Source organism: Zonotrichia albicollis, chromosome 10 (assembly GCF_047830755.1).
Source record: "Zonotrichia albicollis isolate bZonAlb1 chromosome 10, bZonAlb1.hap1, whole genome shotgun sequence".
Taxonomy (NCBI): Eukaryota; Metazoa; Chordata; class Aves; order Passeriformes; family Passerellidae; genus Zonotrichia; species Zonotrichia albicollis.
In genome coordinates this window covers 36,373,705-36,394,987 of record NC_133828.1, presented here as the reverse complement: position 1 = coordinate 36,394,987, position 21,283 = coordinate 36,373,705, and the positions used below count along the sequence as shown (strand labels likewise).

Here is a 21,283-nt window from a genome sequence, read left to right as displayed (position 1 = left end):
GGGCCGGGCCGGCCCCGCGGTGTGAGGGGCGCGGGCGCTGCCGCGGCTGCGCGGAGCCGTCCCCGCCCGGCGCGAGGGAAGTCCCGCCCCGCGCCCGCCGAGCGCCGGCAGCGGGCGGGGCGCGGGAGCCGCGAGATGGCGGCGGCCGGGAGCGGCGGGAGCCGGGCGGACAACGGCTATGGCGGGCAGCAGGCGCGGCGCAGGAAGGGCCCGGGCGCGCTGGCCACGGGCTACCTCGTTATCTACAACGTGGTGATGACGGCGGGGTAAGGACCGGCCGGGGCCGGTCGCGGGGCTCCCCGGCCGGGGCCGCCGCCGGGGCGCGGGGCTGCGCTCGGCCGGGCTGCGGCCGCGGGTGGGTCCGGCGGGGCAGCGAGGGCAGGGCAGGGCTGGGTAGCGAGGGCAGGGCAGGGAGCGGGGCCGGGCCGAGAGCAGCGGCCTCTCCCGCCGCCGCCGTGGCCGCGCTCCCGTCGGTCCCGAGCCCATGCGCTGCACCGCACGGGGCCGGGTCTGTGCCCCCCGCGCTGTCAGCGGCCCTGCCTCGCACTTCGGGTCAGGCTCAGGCGCACGGCCGAGCCCTCGCTCGCCGCTCCTCGTGCTGGAGAGCGGCTCCTGCGCCTCCCGGCTCTCGCCGTGCTCTGTGACCGTAACCCCGGCTGGGTGCCCGGGGTCCCTCAGCCTGTCCCGGCCCAGGTGAGCCCTCAGCGCTGCCCGCCCCGCCCCGCCTGTCCGGCTGCCCGTCGGAGCGGGCTGTGCACAGCACGGTGTGGGTTCCCTGAGAGCTGCCCGGCTCTAGCATTGACACGTTCATTGCTCTGCAGCAGCTCTCACATCCAGCTGGCCGTAGGTTCCTCACATCACCATGTCTGTGGTGTAGAGTCCAGCAGGGTTCACTAGAGGTGACCCTAAATACAGGGAATGAGTCCACAGCAGTAGTTAAAGGCAAAGATCTTGAGCCCTGCAGGATTTCTGCATAGACCCTTCAGCTGCTCTGTAATTTGAGGTTGGAAGTTGCTTTTGGGATGTGTGAGCTCCTGGACCAGCTTGGTGCTCTGCCCTTGCCCTGCATGGTGTACTGCAGACTGGAGCAAGTTGGTGCTTGTTCAGGTGTTCTTAGATACAAAACTAAAAATAGTGACAACTGGGGACTCTCAAGAGAAAGGAGACTTTTTTTTTCTTTTTTTTTTTAATTAATTTGTGGCTGTCGCATCTCATTAGAATCCAGATAAAAATAAAACCATCTTTTGAAAGATTGAGGATATTTGGGTGGGAGAAGAAAAGAGCCTTTAAAATGGATCCCAAATAGTGGTGTTTTCCATAGTGGAATAAACCCTGGCGGGTGAGGAGTTGAGCAGAAAGAGTAGTGTCATGTTTGGGGGGAAGGTTAGTGTAGAATTAATATAGATACAATTCACTTCAATCAGGCAGTTGGACATGAAGATTCTAGGCTTTGCTGGTGGCAGCTGATCCTATTTCAGCTTACAAGATATTTCCACTTGTGTGGGTCAGAGGTAGGGGAGCTGGCAGAGCTCGGTTTTGTGAGGTGCTTGGTACACCCGTTACCCAACAGCTGTGTTACTGTGAGGTGTTACTCAGCTGGTTGATGGCTCCATAGAATATTTGCAGGGTATTTCACTCAGAGGGCAAGGATAATTACCCACCAGTTTGCTTTAAGTAATCTGTTGTTTCAGAAATAATTGCATGAGTAATACAACACGTTGCAGGCAGTCAGGAGAGCTTTTTAGTTTTGTTGTGGTGTCCCTGCACAATGTTAAGAAGTTCACCTCTGAACTCCTCTAAGAAATAAAAGCATTTCCTTGCTTATTTTGCTGCTCATATGCAATTCACTTGTGTTTATAAAAGATATAAAAAACCTGAGAGAGAAGCTGTTGTATAAGCGGAAAGTTTTCTTTGTGGTCATGAACTTTCTGTCATGGCATGTGAGCTCCTGAGCATGGGAAATTTCTATTTCTTCAAGAAAGAAGAACAAATAAAAAAAATTGAGTGCTGGAAGCTCAGAAATAAATAGCATAAACCTCTATTTAGCTTTCTGTTGGCATATAAATCTTGATCACAGTGTTTCCCATTTTCTTGATTTACATCAAATCTCTTAGAAAGTTCCACTCTTGGGTGGGATGTGATTTATAGTGCTTTAACATGAGCTGCTTTTTTCTGGAGAGGCCTGTGATTAAATGATTTCTGCAATTTGGGGAGTTACCATATGAGTTCTGTGATCATGGTCATATCTCTGTGTTGTCTCTCACTTTTATTTCGTGGTAGGTCACCGAGGGCTCTCATTGATAATTCCTCTTCAAATGGATGAGGAGGCTGCACTTCCCCTGGACACTGCTGAACTTCCACAATATACAGGATTGAGTTTAGGAAAAAAAGCTCAGTTTGTTTCTTATTATTGTGAAGCCTTTTAGAAAGGTAGTTTTTCTGGAGTTGGTTGACAAAAGCTCAGTTGTTCAGATGAAAAGATGGAAAGATTGATACACAACTGGTGGCACTGATTATTTACTGACCCCCTGTCAGTCAGAGTGCTCAGACTTAGTTTCTCCAACTGCACTGCCTTGGAAAGAGAATTGTGAAAAGAAAAAACCAAAACATTCAAGGTACCCAGGTGTTGAACTGATACTCTTACAGCACATGCGATTTTTTGGAAGTGGTTTGTTTGGTTTGATTTACAAAAGGCTTATAAACTAAAGCACACAACAACATTGTTGTGCAGTAAATAGGAACTAAAGTAAATGTTTTAAAAGCATAGTTGCCTTAAGTATTAACTGTTTAAAATAGATCAAGTGACAGTTGAAAAATGTCAGCATAGCTACTGCATTTACTTTGCATTTATCTTGGCTTAGCTAAAGAAAACACAACTTACTCCAAAAATAATAGATCTTATTTCTAGTTTCATGCTGTAGTGCACGTAGTGTATGGATTCCTACATAAAAAACATACAGTGGTTTTTACAAGAGCAAAAACAGTACAAAAAGCATGGGTACCTGTGGATCTCTGACTGGAGCTGCATGCACTTCCTATCTGGTTCATGTTTTGGGTGGGGTTTTTGTTTTTTTTTAGAAATGGGACAATCATGGTCCAGCAGGGGATAACCAGGACTGCAGTTGATTCTCAGCTGTATTGCTCAGGCTTTATTGCCCATGGTTCACAGCCTGAAGCTGCAGAAAGCTCTGCATCTTGCTCCTCTTGTGTTCAGGCAGACTTTCCCCATCACAGACTGAAGCTGTGTAGTCATGCCTGGCCTGGCATGGGGAGCTCATTTCTGGAGGCAGAGATGCAGCATGGAAATGATTTTTTCCTAAAAACTGTGCTTGACCAAAATCACTGGATAGTGCTGGGTGGGGAGATGGGGCATGCTGTTAGAGCTGAGTGTAAATGTTAGGTAAGCTGCTTTGAAAGGTGATTATGTTTCTTATTTTTAGTCAAGTGCTGTAACTGACCAGTACTTCTGGGTATAAGTAGCTGGTGGTGGTATAAACAATGAATTTAAAAAGGATTTCACTCAACCAGGTCGATGGTAATGTAATAGCTTTTGAATGTGCAAGGGTTTGTATTAATCAGTGTTGCTCAAAGAGTGTTCTGGGTTATGAGTTTCATTGTCCATGTCTTCCCTGAGTGCTTGTTGAGAGTCAAAGTACACTTCTCCCTTTCAGGTGCACTCACTGCATAGCTCTGCTGTATTCTCTTGCATAAACGTTACAGAACCTCAGTAAACTTTGCATAAGAAAATGCCTTTTTATGACCTGTGAGAGAGACAAGGGAGTTCACCTAAGGACCTGAGCACAAAGCTTGTCTATCAAGTCTGACCAAATTAAAGTAGAAAAACTCTGTGTGTTCAGTATCCATTTTTCTTATTCTGGATTAATCAAAGAATGGTAATTGTCCAGTTTGGAGTTTACAGACAGGGTAGCAGTAATTTAATGAAGTGTAACTCCAGGTGCAGTTCAGTGTGTAGGTCAAAGAAATGAGCTTTCATGAGACAGTGGTGCCTTTTGCTGCCCTTCTAATCTTCTTGCCAAGTTCCGTTTTCAGCTGATTTTCCTTGGTTTCACCTTCTCCTGTTCCATTTTGTCTAGTCCTAGAGGGTGAAGAACTATTTAAGAATCACAGAAGCAGGACAGGGATACTGAAAGCTTCAGCACAAACCAGGCTCAGCTTTCAATTTCGTATGGATTCATGCTGTGATCTGTATCAAATGCTTTTTGAAGGATGGGAAATGGAATGGAAAGCACAGTCCTGCTGGAGTCAGTGATCTGGCACGAGGGTGGGGCAGAGCAAAAGGCTGGAGCTCCTCTGGGAGCTGTGGGATTCACCTGTGCCTGCTCAGGTGAGAATGGTTGGCAGGCACAGCCAAGAGCTGGCATCTTGTGCAACTGCAGAAATTGCTCAATTCAGCAGTTTCTCAACAAACGTGGAAGATCAGGAAAAACAGAGAAACCTGACGGATGAGAAGAGCACAGTGTCAGCCTGCTCTGATTGCTGTCCTAAAGAAGCAGCAGTTGGTGTTACAGGGGACAGTCACTAATACTGTGGTGCTTACTGGTTTATTCTGCACTGATGTCCAAATGCAAAATGAACCTGATTTATTCCTTGTAAACAGCAATCACTTGGCACATGTTTGTCTTTTGGTTTCACAAGATGGCTTTAACTGAAATAACTTGTCACTCTGTAGAAAGGGAGGGCTTGTTTCTCTTTCCCATTTATCTTCCCCACTCCCCGTGCTTTTCTTTGGTGCTTGTCTTCCAGAAGTTAAGGTAGAAAGTAATTAGCTTTCTTCCAATTCTGCTAACAGCTTTTGTTACAAACACAAACTTGGATGCCAGAGTTACTTATTGTTGAAAAATCTGAACTTCACTACGTGTTTCAAACAATTGTTACATTTGGGATAATATGTGCACATACTCTGCAATATCCAAGCTAATGTGGTACTTGTAAGATTCTAATCTGCTGCAAATAAAGGGAATTTCTTCATCATCCCTGTTACAAAACCACAGCTACACATTTTTCCAGAGGGTGAAAACCATTGTGTAGTCAGTGGGCTTGCTCCATGTCTACACATTGAGGTGAGCTGTTAGCAATGACACTTGGTTATTTACACAAGGAGTTTGGAGGGAGATGGAGGTAAAACTGGGTGGCACTCAGAGTAATTGAGTGTTAGACAGCCAGGATGAGCCTGTCAGTGAAAGGTTTGGGGGCCCCTGTTAAGGATTGTTCTTGACCAAGCAGCCCCTTCTCTCCATATAGCCAAAAGCAATTGGAAACTAAAGCTCACTGTAGATGCTATTTTCAAATGGAAGGTGTTGGACTTTGACTGGGGTTGACCACTCACCTTGGGTTTGTGGCTTGGCAAAGACTTGACTGAAGAATTTCTCATGCTGGGTGCAAGCACCAGCTCTGGACAGCTGTGGTAATCAGTGGAAGCTTCATCAGCCAGGATGAAAATTTTTTAGGTTTGTTGAAGTTACCTGAAGGGAAGATGAGCAGGGTTAACAGGTCACATTGTTCACATACAGTTGCAGTTACATGGGCATGGCTTACATAGGCTCAGATGTATTTGTTGGTTAAAAAGGAAAACTGCAGTGGGAATGGCCATGCTGTCTTCAAGCCTTTAGCAGGCTCAGTTTCCTTGAAGTTATTCATCTATAACCATTTCTCATATAATATATGCTCCCAGCTAAGCTGGATCACCTCTCATAGAGTCCAGGGGTTTACTTTGAACTGAACTGTTAAAATCCATTCCTTCTGAATCTTGTTTATGTCATACTGCTCTAAGCTGGTAATAGGTCTCTGACTAGCTGTCAGGGGTTTTCTGCCTAAACTGAAACAATGTGATGCCAATCTGCCATGAATACATTCCATAACTAATTAAACAGAGTTCACTGAAAACTAAATTGAGACATTAGATAAATTGCTTCCATGGTGGTGCTGAAAAATGCTTTTAAAATGTATCATCTTTCACTTGGGTAAATTTGTAGAAAATGCAACTATTTGACATTTCCCGTTTTGCAGAGTTAGTGTATTTCAGGACAGTTCTGCCTGTTGCTTCCTCAAGTATTGAAAGAGGGATTAAAGATTTATTTTTATTTATGCTTTGCTCAGTGTCTCCTTTTTTCTGTCTTTTAGGTGGCTCGTTATTGCAGTCGGTCTAGTTCGGGCATATCTGGCTAAAGGCAGCTACCACAGCCTTTACTATTCAATAGAAAAGCCCCTGAAATTCTTCCAAACTGGAGCTTTGCTTGAGGTAGGTGTAGTCCTATTCCCTGGCCTTACTAATATTTGCATGAATGTGTTGTATTTCTTACATTTACTTTAATTCTACTGAAGAGCTCACACAAAAGCTGAGTTTTCCTTTTAGCAAGAGGGAGTTTTACTGTCTGCTATTTAGCTTGGGCAGCAGAGCTAAATATTAATCATTGAAGTGCAAATACTGAATCTTAAGCACTTGTAACAGAACTAAATGTGTGTCTGAATTGCTTAATTTGAAATGTTAGTGATTTGAATTTTTCTTTTTGTTCTAGATTCTGCACTGTGCACTTGGTAAGCTTGCAAATTTTCTGTTTACTATTTTTTTAATAGAAGACTATACTTTTAGCAATATATTAGCAAGAAAAATGTTATAGTCTGTGAATTGCTGAATTTACTTCTTGCATAACTTACTAATTTTTGTTTCAAATACATTCCAGTTTTTAACTCCCTAATTTGGGAAGTCACAAAACAATTAAACAGTGCTTTAGCTCCTATTTGAATGTTCACAAGCCACTACTTAAAGATTGGTGTTGAGGTTCCTGAAGCTGCAACTACAAACTTGCTGGTTTTCATCATTGTCCAGACAGCCACATAATGGAGAAGTTATGGGATTGTAGGTTCATAGTGAGTTCTGGGGGATGCTTCAATAACCAAGTGAGGTGTTGGGAGAGCTGGTGCTAGGAATGTGTCAGCAGAGGGCAGTCTGGTTCTGTAGTTAATGAAGTCGTTCTGACCCTCCTGAATCATCCAGCTGCTCTGAAAATGTCTTAAGAAGGCATTTCATAAACTGTGCACAGATCACCCCAGGAAAGGAATGGTCATGTACACCTCAAATTAATGTAAAGGCTTCTCAGAGTAAACTGTGTGTAGCATCTATTTGCCTGTGCTGCCAAGGCACTCCTTCCAGTGCTGTTTAATTTCACCAAATCTCAATTACTGTTTTTTACCAGAATAAACCATTCGTTTAAAAAAATTTTGTAAAAAATTAATATTAAAATATGCCATTTTAAAGTTCTTATTTAACAAGTGGCAAGAAGCAGAAGTTAAATCTGGGAACACTAGAGCAGAAAAAATGCTGGTTTTATCATCCTAAATCCATAATGCTTTGCTGTTTTCTCAGTTGATTTGAAGTGTGGATCCATTTAGCCCATGTGATCCTTAGTAACACAATTTAATGTTAGAGAGAGCCATTAGGAGAAAGTGGCAACATTTTTCTGCTGTTTTTATTCTTTTTGCTTTCCCTAACAAAACTCTTTTGCAAAAGACTGGTTTTCTTCTAAGTGGCTGTGGATTATATTTTTTTCTGTTAATGGAAGTGTTTGTCAGCTAAATAAAGTGAGAGGGGTTTGCACAGCTGGATGCACTGCTGCTGTCTGCTGCAGTCCCACTGACTGTAGCACAAGTTCCTATGCAAGGAGAAACAGGAAATTTGCAGATTCCTTTGCCCCTGCTGAACTAATTGCTCTAACTAGAGCTGTAATTCTCTGTCAATAGAAAAGCTTATGTGTGACAGATGGCTGTGTGTATCAGCATAACTTTTCTCTCCACATCTTTTCAGTAGAATCTGAAATGTTAGCATCTGTGAGGCAAGTCCTTCAAAATACAAGGATTGATAGGGGAGTGTCTCTGTGAAGCATGGTTGAGAGCAGGACTTTGACATATAGCAAAGATTTAAAAAATGCAGAGCTGGAAAGGAGGTAACATGTAGCCCAGAGACCAAGACAGTGGGATAAAACTGAAGAGAACTATGTCTGTAGGATTTTCCTTTTCCCTCTCAAAGAAGCCAAAACATATAAATGAAAATAATTCAACTTAAACTTGGTTTTGGCTTTTCTTACTCTCTCTTCCTATTTCATTTTCTCTTTGGTCCCTGCATCTCTCTGAGGCTTTTTGCCGGGTTTATCTCAGCTGTTTGAGGGGCCTGGAAAGGCCCGAGGTGGCCTTGGGGCAGCCCGCGTATCGAAGGACGAGAAGAGGCTTCAGTTCTTCTTTCGGTTTTTATGTTTATTAATTGTTTATCTAAAAGATTTTCTTTCGGCCCAACAGAGGTCTGCTCAGCAGCCAGCCATGAGCACACTGTGCTGGCCTCCGGGGCAGCCACCTATCTTTATACCCATGGTTACGTGTACAATATTTATCATTTTTCCCCAATACCATTTATTCTTATTACTCGGTGCACTCTCAGTAATAACTAATCCAAAAGTGCCACCATGGCCAAAGAAGATGGAGGAGAAGAGGAAGAAGAAGGAGGACAGGACACACCCCAATTCCTCCATCTTACTCCTCTAAACCCCCCTGTACCTAAATCCTAAACCCTGTGTCTCACCCTCTAATTAGCTAATCCCTTCACCATTCACCCAGTGAAGCCCTCATCCTTGTCGTCTCCTGTGTAGGGTTAAAGTCCAGCCACCAGACACTTCTGGCAACATTCCAGGACTCCCGAGCCCCCCAAGGTGGTCTCGGTGGCTCAGCACCTCAGGACTGAGATCCTGAGATCCGACAGCTTTTGTGTTGCTTGTGGTTTGCATTAGCTCTACAAGCACTTTTTACTGTCTCTTAGGAGCTACACCTGCTCTTTATTATTTCACTATTAGAAGAAAATAAAACTTTGAGATGCAAAGTTTAGAAATTGTGTAATCTTACAGTCTAAAACTATTCCTGCTCTGACAGACCTGGCTGTGTAGGGTCCTTTTACTGACAGGTCAGTTGGAACTTGCTGGAAGAACCAGTGATATCTGCTTGCTTGAGAAAATCTTCAAATTACCTCTGTACCTGTCAGTGCATCAGCTGTTCCCTGGGGTTTTTCTTGTGGGGTTGGCTTTTTTGGTTGTTTTTTTTTTTGGTTTAAGGGTTTTTCTGAGTTACATTTCCAGGAAGGAGCTACAAACTTTTCATCTATCGAAATATGGGCTAGATCAGTGTTTCTGAAAAAGACTTATAATTTTTGATGGCTCTTTTTTTTACAGAGTATACAGTGCAAAGCATATTTATTGTCTTTACTTTTTAAATCACAGTAATGAAGAGTATCTTGGATATTTTAATCAAACAGGATTATTTGAAATTCTGTATCCCAGAAGCTGTTTGATTGGAATTATCTGATTGAGCTGTTCTGTGTATTGAGGAATGTGCTGTGATTGCAATGAGATCAATTACATTTGTTTGCATTTTGATGCAGAAAGCCTTGTGAGGGGATTGCACTGCATTATACTGTATAAACATACTGAAGGACTGACTTCAGATTTTCTAATTAAAAAAAATTATATGTGTTCCTTCCAGAAATTTCAAATAACTGGACTTTGGTTTAGCTGTGTTTTATTTCCCCACCCCTACCCCTGCCTTGTTAATCAGGCATATTTAGTAATTACAAAATATCTTCCAGGCATTGTCCCCTCTTCTGTTGTTCTGACTGCTTTCCAAGTGATGTCAAGGGTTTTCCTGACATGGGCAGTAACACATAGTGTAAAAGAGGTAAGTCAAGATGCAAATTGATAGAAAAGCTATTGATCCATGCTGAAAAGCAAGTGTTGATTGCTGTCTTATTGTCCTTAAAATGTCTTCTGTTTGTATCCCACCATGGGAAATTGTTCATATGAATTTCTGTGGATCAAAAGAAATAAAAATAGGTCTGATGTCATCTTTTGTTGACAGTCAAACAGAGCGAGGTCTGATTCTGTCCCTGTGAGACATCTGGCTCCTGGATAGATTCTGCAGTCCTCACTGACAGTCAAAAGCTTCCAGGGTGTAATACAGAACACAGAATTTGGTACAGCCTTCTAGTGTTCATCTCAATAGTACCACCATTAAAAGCAAAATCTCATTGCCCTCCTGCATATGCAGTTCACTTCCTGTGAAACTCCTGAAACTCCCCCTTAGTTGTTTGTGCACAGCACTGCTCCGTGCTCTCCATTGTCACTCTCCAGGATAATCTTTCCTCTGTCTTTCATTCAATTTTCATACATTCAAATGTAGGTAAATTTTGGGGGCTGAGTGTTTTTTCTCACTGCTCACCACACCAAACAGTGCTGTACTTTAGGCAGATCTCTTTGGAATCTTTTGGAAGCCCTGTTTTTTGAAGATTATTCCTGACAGCTGTTTGAAAATCTAGACATGCTTTAATTGGTACAGGTTATAGTGACTGACTCATGTCATCTGAATCCTTGTAGCAGCCCAAATATGCTGCATCTCTGCTGTAGTCAACTAATTTTACTGCTTTTCTTCCCATTAAAGGAAGAAATTAGTCTTGATACCAGTGTCAGCATGGGTGCCTGAAATAAGTGACAGTCATTTTATGCATAAGATTATTTGTGACTTGAATGGAGAATGTCATAAGGAACTTGTGTTATTACAGACTTTTGAGAGAAGCTGCTTTCTCTTCCTTCCTCCAAACCTGCTCTCAGAGCATCCATGCACATGTGGAGTACCATAAGTCACTGTAGTTCCCAGCAATTGTCAGTCCTTTCTGGTATTGTGATGCTTGTTCACGTGAAGCTTTAGTTTCATGCTACTTAAAGTGGAGGAATGTTATTTTTCTTAATGAACATAAAACCTTGGACTTCCCTATTGGTGCACATTAATGTACTCTGGTCTCTGTTTAACTCACCAGAAATAAATACTAGGTTTTGATTAAAAAAAAAAAAAATCCATAATCTCAAGATGTTAGATGTTATATATATTTTTAAAATGCTTACGATAAATACTTTTGGAGTTTTGCTTGTTATCTATATGATTTTGGGATATCTGATGCTTCATAAAAAACAGTGATAATGTGTTTTTATGAATTGTCTCCTGGTTTTGAAGTAACCCAAACATTAAAGGTTACATTGGAAGGATTAGAATTATTCTATGTGTTGTCTGTTAGACATCAAAGAAAAACCTGTAATGCAATTGTGGGTTAGGTTTTTTTGAAGCTTATGCCCACATTCTCACCAGAGAAAATTGACAAAATGGGAGCAATGAGTATTACCAAATATTTGACTTTTAACAAGGATTCTTTCAACAATATTCCATGCAGATTTTTTTCCCCCACACTTGTGTGGTCTTCTGGTTAAAGTCTTGCAAGAGACTGTATTATGTGTTACTTTTTTAATGTCTTAGTAAATGGGTATGAGAATGGTTTGGATGAGGAACCCTGTGATGAATTTCTGACCTGTGACTTAGAGCAAATAAATCAAATAAGAGGCTGTGTTCTGCTCCCTCCCTTTGCCCCAACCAGGGAGCTGCAGGCTCACCTGGGGAGATGTTTTGCAAGTGTCACAAGTGTTCTACTTTCTCTAAAGGGCTGGCTGCACAAGTGAGCTCCATGGTGAAGGCCAGGATTAAATTCTCACACAGCTTTGTGGAACTTGTAAGCGATGCAGTTGCATGATGAGGTCCTTGTAAAACAAACTGCAGTTTTCCTCTTTAACTTTTTGAATGAGACTTGTTCAGTATCTTGCTTTTCCAGACTGTTTTCATATATAATACAGCTAAAAGAAGAAATGTGTATTGCATCCCTCCTTCTGTCAGGATACACTTTTGGAAATGTGCTGTGATTTAAAGCATGCTTCTTGCCACTAACATGTTTGTGCTTTTTGTGGACTTCAGTGCTGCTGTGTTGTTAAACTCAATATGAAGTTTTTCACAATAAATGTTAAAGCATGGCAATGTTAAAGCACTGCACCCTGAGATTCTCCTCACCTGCACTGTGGGAGCAGTTGTTGGTGTTGTGGAGGAGGGCCTGGCACATCATCAGTGCTGGCCATTATGTCAGAAAGGAACCAGTCCAGTGAATTTTACTGTTTCCCCTGCAAAGCAGGGCAGAGAACAAACAGCCTGGTGTGAAGGGCAGGGAGAGTGTAGGCATGGGAGAACAGAAAGTGCCCTTCAGCTCAAAAGATGTCTTTTGGAATTTGTGTGAGCAGTGAGATCATCTGGTGACATCATGGCAGGCCTTCGTGGAGTTCCATTCTGATAATTCTGCACCCAGTTCGGATGGGTAATTAAAAAATGGTGTCAGCAAGCATATATTGCTTATCCCATTGGGCTCAGTTACTGATGGGTTGCAAATAAGTAATTTATATTTAGAGGAACTTTTGTAGAACACACAGGCAAGAGATGCTGTGAAAACAACATTTAAAGCATGTAGAATTGGTAATTGGGACTCTGGTACCTGCAGTGGGCAATTGATATCTTCAATCAGTAGTAAAGCATACTTACTTAAAAGAGGGAAGAACATCTTAACTTATGCTATTTAGGACTAAGTTGTTGTAAAAAGTCCATGATGGAAGGGTCAGAAGTCTGAATGGCTGAGTGCAGTTGAAAAACCTGACTCATCATTGCTTTACATCTATGTAAAATTAAAGCGTACAACACAATAGTCTGTCAGGCCCCTTGTGCCTACTGTGAAGTTTCCTTTTTTTTTTCCCTGAATTTTATGTTTTATTTTTTAATTACTGCACCAGAGAACCAGCTCTTTGGAGAGAGACATGCTGTTCCAATATTTTCCATCATTACACTTGCATAGTGCTGCTGGTTTTGCTCTTGTGCATTGGATTGCTTAATTATGTGTTTAGCTGAAATTTTCTGCAAATTTGTCAAACTGTTTCTCTTAATGTAGAGAAATTTCCCTTTCCAGTCTTAAGGAGAACATTAAAAACCTCTCAGGCTTTATTTTGTCAACTCCCAGTTCTCATCTTTGCATCTTAAAAGACAGTGGTTTCTTTTATATTTTAGCAAACATTGTTGGCTATTCACAGTATTTAAGAAAAGCTGAAATATATCCAGGACCTCCTTGATGATATGTTGGCTTGAAACACATGCCAGAAATTATGCCTGTTGTTTGATTGACCCCTATTAAAAGAGTTGGATAAATAAGGTGTAAATAAAGTTTTCACTTGTGTCTAAGACTGGCATGAAGAAAGTAGTGGAAGAAGAATTGAATTCTCAGGGAGCATTGGCCTTAGTGGTTATTGTGTATTTGGCCTGTCTTCAGCCTGGAGGAGGAATGATGCAAATGCAGCATTAGCAGTGGCTACAAGAGTAAGACTCCTGAAAAACTGTTTTTCCTTAGGTAGGGACACAAGCTATGAAGGCACAATCAGTGATTCTATAAGTGACCTAACAGGGTTTCATAATGGGATGAACTGTTTTAATCACTTAAATACAAAGGAGAGGGGGAGACCAGACCTTGGAGGCGTGTTAGAGATGCCATGTGCTAGAACTGGACTGTAACTGCTGTAATTTCCACTTCCATGGAAGTGATTCACTGGTAGTGCCCCAGTTTCTTGTCCTTGCTCATATCCTTGGGTGCTACTTCAAGCCCCAAACTCTTGGGTTTTGACTTTTCCCATTTCCTTAGCTAGGGAAAGAAGTGGGATTTAAAGAGCAGGTTGAAGCCTGGACCTCACAGGTTTAGGTGAACTCATCACTAAGCTGCTACTCCTGAGCTGGCCAGAAGATGCAGCTCTGGAGTGCTTGTCAAGCACATTCCTCCTCAGGAGCAGCAGCATCTGCTCACTTTTCCCTGCTGAGAACTAAGAACTTGTAAAGCAGACCTCAAACAGGATTAGGATCCTGCAGCAATGTCTAAAAATAGATTGGGTCTCTTCTCTGCAAATCTTCAAATAGTTTTTGGATTTTGCTCTTACATTATGATGTAAGGGAGATTAATATATAAACAAATTGTCAGAATGTGGGAAAAGAATAAGATGCTTTTGCTGCAAAATGCAGTGAAAGTGACCTGAAATACTACACGCTGCAGAACGTAGATTTACAGCACAATACAGATTAGCAGCAGCTCTGCATTCCAGGATAGCTCAAGATTTCTGTATAAATTTTTCTGGGTTTTGCAGTCTGTAACAAAGTTTTTTCTGGGTAATTCCCTTGGAAAAAATTTCCCTTTTTTTTACCCAAGAGTGTATGATCAGTCCCCTCCTATTAAGAAGATTCTGATTGTCTACATATACACACACACATATATGTAAATATATATACGTGTGTGTGTGTATATATCTATATATATTCTTCATCCTTTTTTTTCTGTTGGTTTGTATTTTGTCCAAGATGGATAGAGTGCACCACCCACATCTCCTGACTTCCTTTCCCTTTTTTCAAGAATTGGAAGAAAAGAAAAAATATGGGCCCATGTGGTTGGACTGTTTATTCCCACTGTCCACTGAATTTGGGCTCAAGGTGCTTTTACAGCTGGGAATTCTGTTGAAGAGTAGAGGAAGAAGGCTGAATTAAAATCATGTCTGGTCCCTCAAGAGTTTGTTCTGTGGGTTTGTGAGCCCACATATACTTGAGATCCATCAGGAACTTGAACTTTATAATGATGCTCCATAATCTAACCTTATAAATATCAGAGATAAAGGCAGTTTATTACAGAATGTTTTGGGCTTAAAGGGACCCGCAAGGATCACTGAGTCAGCTCCTAAATGATCCCATGCAGAGATCAAGCCCACAAGCTTGGCATTATTAGCACCATGCTCAGAGCAGCTGAGCTGATCTCAGGGTTAAAATGTGGAGTTGCAGCGGCTTCACTGATGTGTGAGTGACATAAAAGCTCCAAGAGGTGTAAAGCAGTGAAACGTGATACTGCCTTCAGTGTAACATTAGAGGAACTGTGCTAGTTACAATAAGCAGAAAATGGAGCAAGGAACAGTGAATCAGGTGCCTGTCAAGCTTACCTGAGGTGAGACAATCTGAGCATGGTTCTTCTCTCCTGCCAGCCTGAGATCTGGTGTTAGCTGTTCTGCTGCTGCTCAAAAGTAGCACCCAGTTTCTGACCAGAAAAGGATAACAGTGCTTCTGCTCAGAAGGACCATGAGCTAGTATCAGAATATTAAGTGTATACCAAGTATCAGGTGTTAGACCATTCTTTCTGCACTAGGAGACAGGCATAGGACTGAAATAGGAGCTGATACTTTATAGGAATGGGGAGAGTTAGGAATTATATTCAGCATTTCAGGGCTTTCTTGTACCAGTTTACCTTGCACAGAGTATGAGAGCTGAACTTACCTGATCATGAAGCAGAGCTATTCTTAAGCAACTAGAAAAATACAGAGCATGATAAGAAGGGTTTTTACTGTTGTTACTAATGTTGCTTTTAAGCTCATTCTTGGAGTCTGTTCTCTAAAATGATGCAGGAATTGATTTCTGTGAGGTTTCCTTGGGTCTGGTGAATAACTGGGAATGGTCAAGCTCATACAAAGCCTTTTCTCTGTTCTCACAGGTACAAAGTGAAGACAGTGTCCTCTTGTTTGTAGTGGCCTGGACAATCACCGAGATCATCCGTTACTCTTTTTACACCTTTAGCTTGTTAAACCATCTCCCTTATCTCATCAAATGGGCCAGGTCGGTGGCATGGTAAAAGTTACAGCCTTAAAGCACTGATCTGACAGGGATATTTATCTTGTAAAGTACTTGCAGTGCAAAAAATTAGATTCTGCCTTCAGGTAATTGCCCAGTTTGTGAACGTGGCTGCCTAGCTTCTTTCCAGCAGATTTTTGGGTTACAAAGATTTATTACGTTGCAAGCTGAAAGAGGCATTTGTCTGAACTCATTTTCAAAATAATTATTTGTCAGAAACTGATATGTAACAGTAGGGGATGGCAGTAAGTAAACTGACATTTTGCAGTAGTTCTTGAATGCAGTGGTTGTCATTGAAATAATATTTAAGCTCATTGATTAACATCAACTATATTTGACCCTGTTTTAAGTAGTAAAATTACTTCTACAAAAGAGTTCAGAAATCAAATTAACAAAGTGTGTATGTATGGAGAATAGCTTTAAGGATAATTTGTAGATTGTCATATAAAATCTTTAAGTGTTTCCAAATGATTGCTGATCTGAATACTCACCTTGCAATAGTGCTCATACCTTGCCATGCTCTAATCAAATAAGATCTAAGAAAAATAAATACTGAGTGGAGAATTCAAAATTTGAATATCTCTAATATCATATAACAAATATTTTGTCAGAGTTTGTCATAACTTTTAATTCTTTCTGTGTTTCATTCTAGGTACACTTTGTTTATAGTATTGTATCCAATGGGAGTCTCAGGTGAATTACTCACAATATATGCTGCATTACCCTTCGTCAGGCAGTCTGGCTTATATTCCATTAGTTTACCTAACAAGTACAATTTTTCATTTGACTACTACACATTCCTGATCCTGGTCATGATCTCTTACATTCCAAGTAAGTATGAGTTTGTTAGGTTTCTTAGAATTAACAGCTGTACTGGGAAAAACAAACAATTGTGGGATTAGCACACATAGGAGTAACCAATTTAGCCTGCTGATGACCTTGTTTAATTTTTGCATGGTTCCCAAAGGTTTCTCATGGAAATTTCAGCTTTTGCTGTTTGTGTATGTATGTTTTCCACCCCCTCCTTTGTTGGTTTGCAAACATGCTGTTTACCGTAGATTTAGAAATAAAAAGAGAAAAAGCTCTGGATAGACAGAGATGAAAGAGGCACTGATGTGTATAAAATGCCTTAGAGCCTGAAAAAGTGACAGTAGAATTACAAAAAATCAAACAAATCTGGAAATTTTTCTGCCCTGCAGTCTGTTTTCTTTGTATTGTGTGCATGCAGTTATGGCAACTTTTGTCATCTGCTTCCACATTTAGAGTAAAATAAAGCATTTTGCATTTTATTAAAAATGTGATTTCTCTAGCAGAAAAATTAATAGTACCTGAAGCCTAAGAACAATATCAATTCATCTCTTTAGAGTGTAAAGGCAATAGATAATTTAAGCAAAAAGTGGATTAGCACATCCTGTAATAGAGAATTGGTGACCTTGACCATGTACTGTGCATCTTGCAGGCCTCTCTTGGCACTTTATTGACTTGGGTGTGTTTTCTCCTCAGTCTTCCCTCAGCTCTATTTCCACATGCTGCATCAGAGGCGGAAGGTTCTCTCCCACACTGAGGAACATAAGAAGCCGGAGTAATTCCAACTCTTTTTCAGAACTTTTCAAACATCAAAATGCTGCAGTTTTTCAATACCCAGCACATTTGTAAAGAGTATACCAAGATAAGTCAGAGGTAAAAGACCAGTAATTTAGCAAGAATAACTAATAAATCTGATTTCAGTGAAATTCCAGGATGTCAAACATTGAAATAATTTCAGCTTGCAGTGCTTCGGAAAACTTAAACTTTATATGGCTTGGCAGTTAACCTTTTCCTTAAATGATGTGCTAAATGGTTTTCATTTATTACTAAATGCCTGAAGGTTGCAGTATGAGTGATGAAATTGTACCCACTAAATGCCTGAATTGGGATTATATTACTGATACCTCCTTTTTTAAGTGCTTGACTGCATGCCAGAAACTGTATGTATTGCTGTGAAAGCAAACAATATGCTCTGGAATATTTCAGGATAATGTCAGAGACTTCAGTGGAGAATGTAATCTGGGCAAAGTATTTGAATTTAGAAAGGTAGGTTGTGTATTTAAAGGTGATGGGAACAAGAGCAAGAAACCAATTATGGAAAATGAGGGGAATGTGGTTCTTTAGGAATTTAAACAGTGTATGACCAGAGTGTGCTCTCTGAAGATCTTGTTTAAGCTGATCACTCAAATGCTAATATTAATTCAGAGACTGTAATTCTTACCCAAAACATTAAAACTACCCCAAGTACTGCATCCCTGAATACTTTTTTACATATTAAAAGAATAAATAATACTAACTGTAATACTTTAGTGGTATCAGTAATGAATCTAAACAATATAAGGAGGTAGTTCACCCAGAAACAGGTGCAGTTCTCCCTTTTTTACTATAAATTATCATCTCCAGTCATTATCTGTGATACTCATCTTTCAGTGCTGAGGTCTGCTTGGTCTTCTGTGTTTGGGGGCCTTGTTCCTTAGCCTGACTTTTCTCAAGTGACTGAGATCATCACTCTGGCACATCCAAGCAGGCAGTTCCAGGCACTCAGCTTCTGAAGTGTTGCAAAGTCATAATCTACTCCTTGCAGAGCAAATTCTCACATGTTACTTGCTGCCTTTGCATGGAGGACAAGCCACCCTCGTCTGCTCTTTGGAAAGAGTGGGAGACCACAAGAAGTTACATTCTCCTAGGTGCTTTCTCAAGTTCTTAGGCTTTACCTTTCCTTGGAAGGTAAAAGGAAAAGGAAGGAGCTGAGAAAGGCTTGTGGTGAGGCAGAAGGCATTAGTGCTGTGAGAGCTGTGCCCAAGCCTAGAAGAAACTTCTGATTGGGAGCAACAGGGTGGGGAATGAAGGGAGCAAAAGGAGAAGGTAAATGAATGGATATCCAGGCAGAGACAAAAGGAAATGTAGGTTATGGCTTTGCTATGTTAGGAATTGATGGCCAGCCAGTCCTGTCTGCATCCTGTCAGAGTCACTAGACAAGTCCATGTGAGCCTCTCTGGCTTCCCTCTGGCCATGATTCAGTGCACAGATGAGGTGTGACCCTCCCGTGCTGCCTGCAGTGCTGCCTCATGCTGGGCCTGCCAGCACTCCCCTGCACATGGCCTGCTTGTGTTTGACACATCCCAGCTCTTCTAAACACAGCTGGGAGGTACTGAGGACACAGGCTCTCTGTTCTAGCAGTTGGGAAGAGCTGGATTTACAGTTATTATATACAGTTATTCAGGTTTGTGCTTGTCAGAGCGATATTAAAAAACAATCCTTGTTATTTTTCAGTGATTTTCTTTGGCTCCATCAAAAAGACTGAATTTCCCTATCTCTGACTATATAGAGCCTTTCCTGTTCAACACAAACAGGATTATTATAGGCAGAGAAAGGACAAAAGACAATAATAATCTTTGTTCTGTTTTCAACATTTTGGAGCCAGTTATTGACTGGATTATAAAACACAGGAGGTTGTAGCAAGTTGGGTGTTGGTCTTTTCTCCCAAGGTACAAGCAATAGGACTAGAGCATGCTGCCTCTTGTTGTGACAAGGAAGGTCTGGAGGGGATATTAGGGAAAATTTCTTCATGGAAAGAAATGTCAAGCATTGGAACAAGCTGCCCAGGGAAGTGATAGAGTCACCATCCTTGAAGGTATTTAAAATACCTGAAGATTGGTGCATAAGGATGTGGTTTACTGGGATTTTGCAGTGTTAGGATGATGGTTGGACTCAATCTTAGAGGTCTTTTCCAACCCAAGCAATTCTGTGATTGTATTACTATGGCCATATACAACCTCAAAATGGTTTTGGATTCAAAGATGCAACAATTCCATTAATTTCTGTATTAGGTTATGAGCTTTGTTGTAGTGATCTGAGAAATGTTACATTATTCTGAAGTCATTGTTTGAAAGTGTGAACTTCCACCTCTGAACAAAAATCTCCTTTTGCTTCTACTTGCTATTAAAGAAGTTAATGTCAATATTTCTGAAGGATGTCATCTAAAAGATCTGATTTCCTGATGTACTTAGGTTACTGGATATTGTCAATGTTCAGCTCCTGAACTTTTCTTAATTTGATTTCTGTGCCCAAATAAAAGATTTGGTTTCAAATTTGTTGGTCCAATCTGGAGATAAAAAATGGCTGTGTAATATTCCTGCATGAAACAAGCTTCAGGCTCTGTTGATGAGAAAGATACAGTACAGATCTACAACAGATAGCACTGGCACCATGGAAAAGCAGAGCAAGCTGCCAGTAGGGAGAAAACTTCTACAACCAACACCTTTGCTGAATAGGCTTTAATATGGAATATTTTCTTTAATTGAAAGTATCAGTTTATGACAAAAATGCAAATAAACTATGGCCTTTTAAAAGAAAATGGAGTTACTTTTCCTTTCAAAAGAAAAAGTAGTTGCATTATCAGTCAGAATTCTTACTGGCAAAGATGATTTATAGATTATATTCTGAAGTCTGAATGTGCTGTTAGTGTGTACGAAAATTCAGTGCTTTATGTTGCAGTGCTTTTTCAAGTTAAACTTCCATGGAAATCACTGGAAGGTGATCTTGAGAGAGAACTGTAGTGTGATACCCTAAAACTGTTTGGGTTGTTCCCTAATACTGATTTTGCTGACACACGTGGGGTTTCTTCCCCTCATAAGAGAAGAAGTTTCCCCTCATCTGTCACTGAAATTGTGGTTTCTTGAGCTCTGTAACAGAAGCTTTGATTGGTACTGTGTCACAAGTGCAGAGGGGTTTATTTTCCCCACAGACTGTTTACTTGGCTTGCATGTTCTCTCTCAGCCTCTCCAAACCAGCAGGCCCCCCTGCTTTGGTGCTCTCTGTTGTGTGCACTGGTTCAGTTGGCAGCACTTTCTGTTCTACCATGCCAGCTCTGAGTTAGTCACTACCCTCCAAAAGACCAAGGTGTTCACCAGAGTGTAGTTTACAACTGGAATTGTAGAAATGTTCATATTTGTAAATTACAGTAAGAATGCAGGTTACAGTGCAGGTAAATTGTAATTTTTCACAATGTGATGTTTTTATCAGAGGGTTTTTTTCTTATCATTATGAAGGTTGGCATTTGTGTGGACCAATCTGCAGTGTCATTTTAAAACTTATCTTTCAGCTTAAAATTTTCATGAGTATACATCAAATCATATATTTTGATGTATATGTCAGTGAAACTTGGGTGAAAACTATATACAGTCATTTTTGTATTTTTTTCTATGTTGTGAAGAATAAAATTGTAATTTTATAAGTCTGATTCACTAAGATTATTATAAGTTAAATGTATTTTTTGTATATTTAGGAATCTGATATTACCTGGAGCTCTGAAAGACTTAAGCATAGATTTTTTTATGCATGGTTGAAAGATATTTCAACTTGATAATGCAGTGAAATGGTTTGTATGCTAAAATACTAGTCCGTGTTGTTGCCTTGTGCAGTTGATTCTGTGCTCTCTGCCTGGATTTGGCCTACTGAACAGTGATACTAATTGCTATAATCCAAATAAAATAATTCTGAACAAAATATGTTGTATTGTTACTGTTTAAGGAACAAAAGCAGATACTTTGCAAGTGTGAGTTAGGGCTGTATTTTTATTCGTTTGTATACAATGTGTATCTTTTAATTTACAAGTTCTTTTAGCAGAGGTAGCTCTGGAGCT

The 21,283-nt window shown here is 40.9% G+C and overlaps 1 protein-coding gene across 1 annotated transcript; it reads left to right on the top strand.

Moving 5' to 3' along the window:
• The first annotated feature begins 71 nt into the window (after positions 1-71).
• Positions 72-21,147, top strand: HACD2 (3-hydroxyacyl-CoA dehydratase 2). Its single transcript, XM_005485149.2, has 7 exons — positions 72-266; positions 6,142-6,259; positions 6,537-6,555; positions 9,644-9,732; positions 15,476-15,597; positions 16,265-16,443; positions 17,116-21,147. The coding sequence occupies exons 1-7, from the start codon at positions 136-138 to the stop codon at positions 17,196-17,198; spliced, it is 741 nt and encodes a 246-aa protein (XP_005485206.1). The 5' UTR covers positions 72-135; the 3' UTR covers positions 17,199-21,147.
• The last annotated feature ends 136 nt before the right edge of the window (positions 21,148-21,283 follow it).